This window comes from Prunus avium, chromosome 8 (assembly GCF_965620075.1).
Source record: "Prunus avium chromosome 8, drPruAviu1.hap1.1, whole genome shotgun sequence".
Taxonomy (NCBI): domain Eukaryota; kingdom Viridiplantae; phylum Streptophyta; class Magnoliopsida; order Rosales; family Rosaceae; genus Prunus; species Prunus avium.
Window position 1 is genome coordinate 5,617,608 of NC_142291.1, and position 14,132 is coordinate 5,631,739.

At 36.0% G+C, this 14,132-nt stretch overlaps 1 protein-coding gene across 1 annotated transcript; it reads left to right on the top strand.

Annotated features, from left to right (window-relative positions):
• The first annotated feature begins 1,621 nt into the window (after positions 1-1,621).
• LOC110765316 (ras-related protein Rab7) lies at positions 1,622-5,654 on the top strand. Its single transcript, XM_021968404.2, has 7 exons — positions 1,622-1,902; positions 1,998-2,024; positions 2,311-2,410; positions 2,531-2,677; positions 4,222-4,302; positions 4,375-4,520; positions 5,260-5,654. Exons 1-7 carry the CDS (start codon positions 1,850-1,852, stop codon positions 5,321-5,323), a joined length of 618 nt encoding a protein of 205 aa, XP_021824096.2. The 5' UTR covers positions 1,622-1,849; the 3' UTR covers positions 5,324-5,654.
• Positions 5,655-14,132: the final 8,478 nt, after the last annotated feature.

Consider the following 14,132-nt stretch of genomic DNA (forward strand, 5'->3'; position numbering starts at 1 on the left):
AATTGGGCTCCACCAAATGAAAATTCATAAAATATAAAAAAATATAATAATAAAAAGTCTGCAACTTCCACCCATTCCCCTCCCCCTCCCCATCTCTATGCTCTCTCTTCCTCTCTCTCCTTCTGGTCTCTTTCTCCTCTAAGAAGTTCTTTGGGTCCAAATCGGTGGGGGAGAAAAATGAGTGGGTCGAACCCACATATCATCCGTCTCTATTCCTTCGTTTCCACTTCATCACCGGATCTCTCCCAACCACTAAAACCCTTTCGTTTTCTCAGAATATTTCACCTAAAGCTTCAATCTTTTCTGGGTTATTGAAATGAGATGCTAGAGCAAAAGATTAGAGCTCTGAAAACAGAGGGTTCCATGTCAGAATGAAGCTCTTGCCCAGCAAAAATGGAAGATCGATACCCCAATTATATATAATAAAAAAAAGAGCTTCTTTTACAGAAATTGCAAATGGATTATGGCTCTAGCTGTCCTTGTACGTCTTCAGCTCCTACCTCATCAGCAATCACCCCAATCAGAACAAAAACCCACCTCCCTCTCCAAAACCCATTTCTCAAGTGTATCCAGCACAAATAACATCACACGAAAACAAGGTTAATAACCCAGTTTCCTTAATCCAAAAAAAAAAACCATCTTTTTCTTTTTCGAACTTTTAGACTCGGATTGGAATGAGAGGTTGGTGACGATGAACAAGCATCTTTGACAAATGCACCTTAGCCACAACCTACCAACCTATGGAATTACTTTCCAACCCAGTCGTCATTCTTTTGTTTCTCCCTTCCCTGATATACACTCCTCCTCTCCTTTTACTATTCTTCTCATGTTCATCTTATTTCAACTCTCAATCAACCTTAGAATGCAAAATCAAACTTCATGGGATCTCGAAATTTGATTTCACCATTTGGCTTGGCATTAAAATATGAAAAGAAAATACATTTTAAGGTTGGATTAGCTGTTTGATGGTTTTTATTATCGAGGGAGATGGGGAAGATCAAGGGAGAGAGGAGAGCATGCTAGGCTGGGAGGGATGGTGGTGGCGATGTGGAGAAGATGATTGCTACTAATCTTTTTAAAAAAAATTTAGGTTCTTATAAATATTTTAATTATTTTAAAATACTAAGAATATTTTATTATGTTGTGGGCTCCACTTTGTCACATCATCTTCTTAAATTGGTGGGTAAATAAGCCACATATATGAAATTACTTAAACACTCTTACTATGTCAGCATTTTGACAGTCTTTTGGATGATGTTAACAATGAGGATAAAATGAAACACAAAATTACGGTGAAGAGGATTAAGTGAGCCTCTTTAACTTTATGGGGTAAAATAAGATTTGATAAAAGTTTCAATGAATGATTTTGTCATGCAAGGTGCATTGGCAAGCAGCTCACGCTCAAGTTTTTATCCTCTCACACGTGTACAATTTAAAACGAAGGAACATTTTATTTCCAGTGGGCCCAGTTCAGAAAAGGTTTTTGTTTTGTGGATAAGCGGACCCCATCAAACTTATTTCTACTATAATGTCACCTAGCACTTTGTATTATGCTTGCTGCTGTCCTGCTGCCGACTCAATACACAAAACACAATAATTCCAATAAATAAAAAATAAATAAATAAAAAAGAAGAAACATAGAGCGATCGAAATTGGCGCCCCTTTTTTCTTTCACTTTCTTTCTCTTTCTCTTTCTTTCTTTTCTTGGAAAGAAAAATAAAAAGTTGAAAACAAATTATAAGAAAACACCCAACCAATCAATCGCCTTCGTATGTAAATTCCATTACTGTGAAAAAGTGGAAATTATCGCCTTTTTTTCTTCTGATTTCCTTCACTTAAATTCATCGCCATGTCATTGCGTAGACGGACCTTGCTCAAGGTCATCGTTCTCGGCGACAGTGGGTACGTTCTCTAGGCCTAGGGTTTCTAATTGTACGGGCGGCTATTGTATATGTATCTACATTTATGTTTGTTAATTTTATATTTTTTCGTTTTAGGGTTGGCAAGACGTCGTTGATGAACCAGTATCCTTCAGGATCTGTGAGATTATATTTGTTTTTTGTTTTCCAATTTCTGGGTTGGAATTATATATTTTCCTGATTTTGTCCGATCTCTGAAATCTAATTTTTTTTTTTTCAATGTGAATCTTTTCTTAGATGAATTTTAGTTTACTTTTGGCTTGTTGGTTTGAACATTTAGCTTAATATGGTTATGATCGACATATGGGCATTGTTTATATTAATGGGGTATCAGTTTAATTATATCTTTAATTTGCTGTTAGATTTTGTAGTTCTTAAACTGGTTATTTAGATATGTGCATAAGAAGTTCAGTCAGCAGTATAAAGCTACAATAGGTGCCGATTTTGTCACGAAAGAACTCCAAATTGATGACAGGCTCGTCACTTTACAAGTGGGTTTTCCGGTTCAATGGTATTTGAATGTTCTATTCAGTTAAATTCAGGATAGTTTTAGCTGGAAAGTTTAGTGCTAATATACGTCAGTTCTTCTGTTTTTCTCTTTCCTCTGGAAGATTTGGGACACAGCTGGGCAGGAAAGATTTCAGAGTCTTGGAGTTGCATTTTACAGAGGGGCAGATTGCTGTGTTCTAGTTTATGACGTTAATGTAATGAAGTCCTTTGATACTCTTGAGAATTGGCATGAGGAGTTTCTCAAGCAGGTTTGATTCGTGCCTTTCTCGGTCATATATTTATCTGGTATTTGCTCTTGTTAAACAATCTCATGTGTTACGTTGTTGGACTCCCTAGTAGGACTATCAGTTGGAAACATATGTAGGTGTAGTCCTTATTGGTTATCTGGTAACATAGCATGTCGAATTTTCTGATTAGAGAATATAACTCATAAATGTTTTTATACACAGACACACACACACACACATTTGATGGTTTGAGTAATTTCAAGTTATCTATATATCATCTGAGTATTTAGGACTTCTCCCATTTTGCTATTATGTCTTGTTGCGTGTGGGAATGGTACATTGTGTTTCTCATTTATCAATTATTCAAACAAATACATGCGTTGACAGAAAACACTTGAATAAACACTGGCAGCATTGGCACAATGAAAATAGTACTACTTTAGACTTTAGAGAAGTAGTATCACTTGTGTATTACTTTCCTTTGTACTGTGCGTTCCAAATTCTGAAAAGTGAGCTACTTTGGTTTATCTTGGAGTGGCTACTTAATAAAAACAATTTTCGGTTGTAGAGGTTTCGTAGACTGAAGAATTAATATGGTGGGAGGGAAGAGAGAGAGAGTAGGTTAGAACTTATAAACAGTAATTGTCTAATTATGTTGACTACTAATTGAGAGAGAGGGAGAGGTAACCAGAAAAAGGAGGAAGAATACATAAAAGCATTTTTAAAATAAAAACTAAATACAATTCTAAATAGGTTTAGCTTTAATTCTTCCTATTTTCCATTCCCTCTTACTCAGTTCTGTCAGATTTTATCCATCTCTCTCTCTCTCTCTCGATAAGTGCAAGATTTTTTTTACTTTAGTGTGCAAGTAAATTACAAGAACCTATCTTGGGTCATCAATACTCCTTTTCTTGGGAGCTTTCTCTCGTATGTAAGAAGGGGTTCGGGAATGTCTACTTATGGAGGAAAGGGTTCATATCTAAGTTCTATCCTTCCTTTCTTGCTTCAGTTAAAAATAGTTCTAGAATTTGCAGGGAGATTTCTTGCAGATGGGGATCCTATTAAGCAGTAAAGATAAGGGCACTTTTGGGTTCATTGGTTGATGCCTAAGTCAGTTGTCAAATGACTTGCAGCCATGCAGCACAGTGGTGTGATTCTGATTACCGAATGTTGTTGTATGATATGTTTTTATGGTTTAATTGAGAGAGAGAGAGAGAGATAGAGAGAGTTGAGCTTCCGTGGTATAGGATTTTAGCTTTCCTTCTTGTGTTTGTTTTTCAATTAGCTGCTTTTCTATTTATTCTCTAATTTTGTACATGCTCTTTACCGGTTTCTTTTGTACCTCCCATATCCTAGTTTCTCATTCTGGGAACGTGATTTCCTTGTTTCATGTTATTAATTGTCCTTTTTTTTCCTAAATTAATTTAGTTCATAAAACGCAGTAGCTTGATAAGAGTGTAGCTAAGCAGTATTGAAAATTGTAAATATACCTTTCTTGCCTAAGCAGTTCTGTAATTTGAATTTTGTTTTTCAGAAAATGATTTATCTTTTTGATTTAATGCCAGGCCAACCCTCCGGATCCCAAGACATTTCCGTTTATATTGCTTGGTAACAAGATTGATATTGATGGGGGGAATAGTCGTGTGGTAAGGATACACGGTCCACTGTGCTGGCCACAATCTGTCCATGATACATTATTCTAATTATCATCTTTACAGGTTTCTGAGAAGAAAGCAAAGGACTGGTGCACATCAAAGGGGAATATTCCTTACTTTGAGACATCAGCAAAAGAAGATTACAATGTTGATGCTGCATTCTTTTGTATTGCGAAGACTGCTCTTGCAAATGAACATGAGCAGGACATGTAAGTTTATATTGAGTGCTGACATATTGTTCTATAATCTGTGTTATATGCTATTGATATTCTGGAGTAAGCAAATTTCTATTTTACTGTTTTTAGAATATACTTAGTTTCATCAGCTACTCCAGATCAGAGAATGAGAATCAGCTGTTTTTTGGAATCATTTGCGCACAGTCGATAGATAGTAGCACACCTCTATGACATGAAGGACATAAACATAGTGAATTATTCTCCTTCAAACTTAATTTGAGATCTTCTAGGGTGAGATTAGTGGTAAGTTTGAATAAGCCTGGTTTCACCAGTCTCATCAGAGGATTGGCATTTGATCTTTGATATTCTAGGATGCTGTTATAAGAGTTTAGAGTTAAGAATTAGATAAGTAGCGAACATGAATCATTCACTTCTAAAGATCTTTGCAACTGGCTGTGTTGTTTAGATCAACAAGGAAATGATTTTAATGAATTTTTCCCTTTAGATCTCAAAAACCTTATCCATAACCTTGCAGTGTCCCCAACTTTTCATCGCACTAAGTGTCTCAAACTTTCCATCACACTACAACGCCCCTGCTTTTCCATCATTGTACAAAGTCCCTCACCTTTCCATCTAGAATGTTTCTGTCTTTCTACTATTATAGCTGCATGCTGTTATTTTCAGATTCTGGAGCTTGCTATGAGATACATTTATGACCCATTTAAACATGATGTTTTATCTTTTTTTTTTTCCATTTCCTTTTTACTTGCAGATATTTCCAAGGCATCCCGGAGGCTGTTTCAGAGTCTGATCAAAGAGGTGGTTGTGCATGCTGAATTTATTTGAGCAATTCACCTCTAATGCTGGGCTGCCTAAATTTTTCCTTTTTTATGCTCCCGATTCATAGCCATTGTTTGCACACGCTGTATACTATGCTTTGACTTTTGCCATTTTGACTGAGAGGAAAGTAGTCATGTTTTTGTCAGATGAACTCCAAGAAACCTCAAACTGTAGGAACCCCATTTTGGATTGTCTCGCCATGAGTTATTGCTTCAACTTTCGAAACGGAATCGATGCTTCTAGTTTTGACTTGTGATGTGAGAATCAACTTCATGGAATCTTTAAATTAACTTTTGGGTAAGAGTTACTTATGTGGTCTTAAGCAACTATCTTTGGTTCTTCATTTAGCTTTTGTTTTCTTGTGTCTCAAGTATGTGGATTTTCATGTTTATTATACAATATTCGAGTTTAATTCACCAAATCTTCAGTTCAAATGCATTGTCATCTCCCTTTCTCTCAGCTATTTCTCATGCTTGTCCAAAATTACTGCACACTTTGGTTTTTTCTTTTGGGTCTTTCCAACAAATTTTCTTTTATATTTGTAAGCTGAAATTGGCATACCCCTTTATATCTCAAACTAAACCTCAGATCGTACATCATCATGTATGCAAAACTTAGTATGAATGTATGAGTCGTGCCACTATGATGAGTCGCGCTACCAACGGATGCAAAGAGAATTTGAACTTTAAATTTCCTCTTTAGATTAAATACATCTATTAGATTATTACCTAACCAAATTGGAGGACAATTTTTTGTGCTTTATTTAAACTATTATTTTATACAAGTGATATTAGTGGAAGGGAAATTGAACGTAAGAGCTCTGGTTTAGGGATAATGCTCTTGACCAACTGTAAGGTCATTATTTAATACATTATACTGAGAAGAAATTTAATATGACTAATTGCTTGATTAAGGCCCTTAGCGTTATTTTGAAAGATCAAATGATTACTATGATGCCAAATTTTCCAACATATGGTAAAGAATCCTTCAAGAAAGAAGGTGAAACCTAATGCCATTGGGACATGATACTCTACATTAGTAGGTGGGAATATCATGCCAAAATCATGTAAAATGGACCAGAATTGTTGTGCCTAATTACAATCCTGCATAATATGATTTAAGGGATTCAATAAAGTTATGACAGAAGGATAACATTGTAAATTTGCCAAAAGGTTTGGCAAAAAAAAAATTGCCGAAAGGGAAAATCCTTGATGCTTTAACCAAATGCTGATATTATTGATTGATCGATTACCAACAAGGCAATCATTGAAATTAGGGGTGGGCTGAGCTCGTACGGCTATCGATACCGGAAATTAAAACCGGTATGGTACGGTATGGGATTATCGTTTGCCAAAGTTCGTACCGCACCGTACCGTGTCAAATTAGTATCGGTATGGTATTGGTACCATTTCGGTACCAAAGTGGCACAACTAAAAAATGCAAGACGGAATGAATAAGACAATAAAAATAGCTACTAAATTTCATAATTCATTCATATGATATGTCCTGAGAATCCAAAGCTTCAGACTGAAGCTTGAAGACAAAACACAACTTTTTTCATCATAATGTTGGCTACCCAGATTAAATTACAACAGTTTCTTATATGTACAAGACATTAATTATGGGGGGAAAAAACCCAACTCATTTGTAGAAATGGGGAAAAAAATTTGAGGAAATGAAATTTACATTAATTAAGCCATGAAAATGAACTTACAGATATGATTATCCGAGAAAATTTGACAGAAGATGCAAAAAGAAAATTACAATTCATAGACATTGATCAAAGAAAGTAAACAACAGCAACCCTAATCCCCAGTAGCCTCAAGAAATTCTTCTTTTTTTATATGTACAAATTTGCAATATGGGATTTTGGAAAATCTCCTTCCTTCCTTCATAGTTCATCACAACAACTATATGTTTCTATTTGAACATGTTTATATTTCAGTACGGAACGGTATTGACCTGTACCAAATACTTGATACCGCTACCATACCATACTCTATTGGTACGGTACGGTGCGATATGATTAGTGTACGGTTTCAGTATTTGGGTTTTAGATGCTCACCCCTAATTGAAAACATTGGCCCGACATTCAAAAGAACTTGTCCAAAACTCCTTCCTTTCATCGAAAAGCAAAAGAAACTTTGTGCTCTCACTACTGTAACTACACGGTTTCCAACTTTACTCTCTTCTCTCTCTCTACTCGCCACTACTTACCCCCCGCCCCCTCCCTCTCTCTCTCTCCCCCTAAATCGTGTGCTCTCACTACTGTACCCACACGGTTTAGGGAAGACATAGAAAAAGTGCAACGCTTGATCAGTTCATAATTGTATATCATTTTGTACCCTTCTAGCTTATGATTTGGTTATGTTATTGAGTTAAACTTGTGCTTTTAATCCCTTTTGTATTTATCATTCAGTTCATTGGGCCTTAGGTAGCAATGGTGGCTTTGGATAGGAAAAGATGCAAAATGGTGCAAAAACGAGCAGACTGAGTTAGCAATTTGTTTCTGCCTTAACTTCTTCCTCCAAACTTGAATTAGCCCAAATAACATGTAGTTGGAAAGATGAAATTCTGAACTTCAAGATGGACTTCTTAAACGCATCAATTGATTAAGCCAAGCCCAATCTGTGAGCCCATCAAAATGCACACCATGCTCAAGAGTATTTTAATATGCAGCTGCCATCTGTTGAGCCTTGTGTTCCACACCTCCTTTGTGCCATGTAACTCATCTCAGCTGTACCTAACTTTATATAAGACATGTTGAGCAAATTAGGGAGGTGTTTCAGCTATGAAAGTCTAAAGAAGCAAAACAAGGCATGCTTAATTATGGGAAACTTGTTTGCACAAAAGCAAGGAGCACTTTCCAGGATTTCTGGTGGGCTGTCTACACTAGCCAAGGGGAGGACGAATTCCAGACAATAAATAGAGTTGCATCCATCCACAATTGAACAATTCAATCCATCTATCCACAATTCCCTCCATCCATCCTCCACACTCCCATCATTTCCTAAACACATTCAGAAATCATCCTCAAACACTCCCACAACCCCAAACACTCCAGCAATCAACCAAACACTCTAAACAGCCCCAAATCACCAAAACAGCTCCATCAATCCTCCCTTCCATTTCCCTACGAATTTCCTCTTTCTCTACCATCACAACTCACCCAAACTCATCCCAAATAACCTCTTTAGCTGTCATACATCCTTTTAGACGTGAGGAAGCTCCTGGAGAAGCCTTAGACACCACAAGAACTTCAGAAAAAGGGTTTTTCTACTCTTATTGCATTCAATATGTTTTCTCATTTATGTTTAAGTTTCATTCCCATTATGAGCAGCTAAATTCATAACTAGGGTTTCGATGTAACCTAACATGAATATTCTGGGTTTATAAATTTCAAAATTCAGGTTTGATTCTTGATTCATGATTCATGATTCATGTTCTTATTCATTATTCCTATATGTCTATATGCTAATCAGAATGCCTAGCTACCATTCAGATTTGTGTATCTTGGTTTGAATTAAGAGTAGACACCATGCTTTAATTCGAATTGAACTATGAATAGGAAGATTATGTATGGACATTCGACAACAGGGATTAGATACATACTTGGTTGTTTAAAATGTTCTTCTATGCTTAATGGATTCCTAATGGCTAATGCTTAATTTTAGGTTAGACAACAGATGATCAAATTAGGAAATTAGGAATACAAGGTTAGGACCAGACACCATGGCTTAATCATACTTTAGCTAGAATCAATCTTTGAATCTGAATTAGACTTGTCACTTGAATCCTTATAACCCAAAATTGAATTGTTATGGTGAATCGAATGCCCTAGTCTCCAAATTTGTTTTCCAGCCCACAAAAACATTCTTTGTTACATTTGCTCACTTTGCTTTTGTTTGCAATTTCGTTTTCTTTCATTTGTTCAACAATCACAATCACTCTTGCATTAAATTCTGTTTTAGACATAACCTCCTACTTCCTTGAATTTGGTAATCTAAGTACATAACTAATTTTAACTTCTCATTCCTTGTGGGTATAACCTCGTACTTGTCTTGCTATACTACTAATTCGCCCGTACAATTGCGAGTTAACATAATATTAACAACAGCGCTGGAGAGCTTCTTGAACATAAGTTTCTGAAACTATCAAATTGAGTCCTTTTTTTTTTGGTCATTTGTGGTCCATGCGTGCTCACAAAATAAAAAGGACACAATATGATAGTTTTGTGAAGCTCAAGAACGTTTTGTGATTAGAAAAAAAAACATTTTTTTTATAATTACCACCATATTCCGTTCATTTTAGTGATCCCAATTTTCCAAAGAGGGTGATAAAAGTAACGGTAAAGAAAGAAAACACATGTGAGGGACTTTGATGAAATTGTATGTTCCTTCTGTTGGGTGGAAAGTGTCGTCCTTTCTTGTTGTTTTCTCAATATTTGTGTGTGGCGGGTTTCTTTGGTATTTTTCCATGCTTCTTCATTTGCTTGTCTTTTTGTATGCAGAAATTGGTTTTGAATTATTTTCACGACGATTCTTTGGTAAAGTCGGGTGACGGTGAAGAGAAATCATGTTCTCCTCAAATTGAGTCTCATATAATGCCCGGTCCCATCCCATTGCAGACGACGTGTGGCTGTAAAGAGAAAGGGACCGTGTTCACTACGCGGTTCTCTCTCTCTCTCTCTCTTCCATTATTTTTCTTTCCCCTCTCTCTTTTTTTCCATCTGTTCCAGTTCCTATATTTTTCTCGTGGTTCTCCGTCTATTCTACATTTTTTTTTGTGGGTTTTCATCTGTTCACTACGCTAGGGAAAATATTTTGGAGCTATAAGAAGACTGACATTACTGCATATGCTCAAAACCGAGGTTAGCAGGATGGTTATAACATCCAAGCAAGAATTTTGTCACCAGTCGGATAAAGGAATCCTGCATTTAGAGAATAATTCAATAGCAAAACTAACACCAAAAGACATATCACATGTCAATGCATCATATGCATATGTGGCCAATAAATTGTAAAACAGTCCACTTGCAGAGCATTCATTATTGAAACTGGTCTTATTATTTATTTGTACTTTCTATTTGGGGACAAACACTCAACAAAATAATTGAAACTGTTAGCGGATCATCAAATTAAATCAAGTATTTAGGGCATGTTTGGTATTCAATTTGAATCCAACTTTTTAAACTCAAAAAACAGAATTTGAGTCCAAAACAAAGAAGACCTGTTTGGTAGCCCTATTTTGAAAAACTCAAACTCAAGAACAACTAAAAAACACCTCAATTATTAAAAATAAAAAATATCAATTTTTTCAGTTTTTTTTTCTAACAACTCACAAGTTCTCAAAATTTTAAGATTTGAAAACAGTTTTCAAGTTGCATACCAAACAAGTTTTTGAATCTTAAAAATAGATTTAGGAACTCCTTGTTTTTAAGAAAAGTCAAAATTTTTGAGTTCCCTATTTGAAGAGGATACCAAACGCCCCCTTACCATCGTAAGACTACTTTTCTTTTTCCATACAAACAAATATGTTTCAAGTTTCTAATGTGAAAATACCAAACCATCTAACCTTCCTAAATGTCGCACATGACGAAGCTGCCACGTGGCCAAGGACATGACTCATGTGTACTCCATGTTTTTCCCAGCTTTGTTATGGATGCAGTTTAAGGTGTGGTCGCGACAACGCTTCTTCAAGGGTGGTGGTAGGGTTCGTTTAGGCTTATGGGTTGATTAGGATTTCGATTATGTTGATATGTGGGCTTTGTTTGGGCTTCTGGTTAATTGTGGTGATGTGGATTAGTAATTTTAGTGAATGTATTGTTCAAGTTTATAATTAATATGTTTTAAAAACAAAAAAAGTAATTGCCTTTTTATTGACAAAAAAGAAAGAAAAAGTAATTGCCTTTTCCTTCCATACCACAGTTTTTCCCTATCGTGTGACCAAAAAATAAAAAATAAAAAATCTCACCACAGTTTACCAAAAAAAGCAACCATTCAAATAATTGGCATGAAATTTGCATCTCAAGATCTACAAGCTCATTAGACCTAGCTTTGATATAATGGCTTTGTTCTTATTGACACAACTTATGTTAAATGAAGGGGAAACCATTTCCACAAAAGCAGAGGATGACATTTTCAATCTAGGGAAATCATTTTGGAGCTATAAGAAGATTGACATTACTACATATACCATAGATATGTTCCGTTCATTTTAGTGATCACAATAATCAGAGATGGTGATAAAAGCAAAGCTAAAGAAAGAGAAAACTAATTTCAGAGAGGGAACTTCCGTGAAATTTCGTATCTTCCTTCCGTCCTTTCTCATTGGAGACGTTAACACCACAGTTTTTCTTTATCGTTTGACCAAAAAATAAAAAATAAAAAATCTCACCACAGTTTATCAAGAAAAGCAACCAAAAATAATAATTGGCCTGACAAGTATCCAAAAAAAAAAAAAAGGCCTGACACTCAAAAGAAATTGTCGGCAATGAAATGATGCCCTCCTTCCTCTTCATGAAAAGCAAAAGAAATGACTCATTGACCCAAAAAGACTTGGACTCCCATTGGAGACGTTGGAGATAGCTGACCATAAAAACCGTGTGTACTCTACACCTCTCTCTCTATGTTCGTTCGCCAATACTTATCTCTCTCTCTATACGTCTCTTTTCTGAGGCTGTTAGCTTTGCTTCTTGCTGATCTTGTATTTTTTGTGAGTTTCTTGTATTAGGAAGGTTGCCTTTCAATTCTTCACTCAAGGCCCTCAACTATTTACAATTTATACATCGATTCCAAGTTTCACAATCGGCTTCGCATATCTTGGTTAGCTTTCCACCTGTTGTATCATGGGGTGTTACACTAGTTTCAACTGTCGACATTACAACCATCATCAATATGTACACCATTTAGATAAACACTGCTACAAAGGACCCCTTCAATTATTGTGATGTTAAAACTGAAGCAATCTTGCTCACCTTGCTTGTTCATGTTCTGAAGTGTTGGCTTCTCGATCGACCAGCTCCCATCTTCAGCCACAGCTGCAGTTGAAACTTTGGATGAGCCAACGCAATTTGACAAATCAACACAAAGTTTCATTCATGCACAAATCCAGTCCTTACCAATTTCTCTCAAGAGTACTGCAACCCAAAATCGGAAAATAGAGCATGAATAGAGAAACCTAGTTTAGGATTGGTATTAGGGTGTTGTGTGATAGAGTGTATAAGGGTGTTCCAGGGGTATTTTTGGTAGTTAACTAGGGTGTACTTAGTTAATTTTATATTTTGATTTAAATATTATAGTGTACTTAGATCATAGGGTGTACTCAGTTAATTTTAGGGTTCGTTTAGCAGCACTCCAACAAAATGATTGAACCGGATCATCAAATTAAATCAAGTAGACGACTTTTCCTTTTCCATGGTACAAACAAATATGTTTCAAGTTTCTAATGAGAAAATACCCAAACCATCTAATCTTCCTAAATGTCGCACATGACGGAGCTATCATGTGGCCAAGGGCACGACTCCTGTGTACTCCATGTTTTCCTTAGATCTATTACGTTGTGGTGGTGGGTGAGGCCACAACAATTCTTCTTCAGATGGTGGTGGTAGGGTTCATCTAGACTCATAAGATGATTTATGGTTTTGGTTATATTGGTATATGGACTTTGTTTGAACTATAGTTAATTATGATGATGTGGACTATTAGTGTGACCTAGAAATAAAAAATAAAAAATCTCACTACACACCAAGAAAAGCAGCCATTCAAATAATTGGCTTTGACACTCAAAAGAACTTGTCGGAAATGAAATGATGCCCTCCTTCGTCTTCATTGAAAAGCAAAATAAATCACTCATTGACGCAAAGAAGACTTGGACTCCCATTGCAAAGAAGACAATAGAAACCGTGTGCTCACCAGTGCTAGCCAGTACTCTACACAGTTTCCGTTATTGTTTCTTGGATGACAATTCCTCTCTCTCTCTCATGTGCTTTTGTCATAAATACATGAGAAAGAACATTTCTGTTTAAACTACTGCAAAGCAATACTCCAAATCAATAAGTAATTGCATTCAGCATTTGAACAAAGTATATATTTTATGCATTTGAACAAAGTATATGTTAACATACTGCAACTCAAGAAGTAATTACATTCAGTAATCAATAAGTATGTTCAGATAGACTGAATGGTATTTTATTAGACTTAGCTGATCAAAAGTAGTCAACTCAAATTTGGGGTCTTGATACAGGATTTGGAGCTCATCAAAAATAGTTTTGTGCTTATTGGCTAGATTGGCATGAAATTTGCACCTCAGGATTTACAAGCTCATTAGACCTAGCTAGCTTTGTTATAATGACTTGGTTCTTATTGACACAAGTTATGTTAAACGATAGGGAAATCATTTCCAGAAAAGAGAGGATGACATTTTCAATCTAGGGAAATCGTTTTGGAGCTATAACAAGACTGATATTACTACATATACCATAAACATGTTCCGTTCATTTTAGTGATCCCAATATCCCAGAGAGGGTGATAAAAGTAAAGCTAAAGAAAGAGAAAACCCATTTTAAAGAGGGAACTTCCATGAAATTTCGTATGTTCCCTTTCTCATTGGAGTCGTTCTGTGGCTGGAGAGAGAAACCTGTGTTCACCACGCGGTTCTCTCTCTCTTCCATTATTTTTCTTTCCCCTCTCCTTTTTTTCCATCTGTTCCTTCCTACATTTCCTTGTGGGTTTCTTTTCTTCAGTGTACTTTCTGCTGCACGGCGTCCTTTGGCTCTTTATTTTTCTATTGTTTAATTGATTTCCA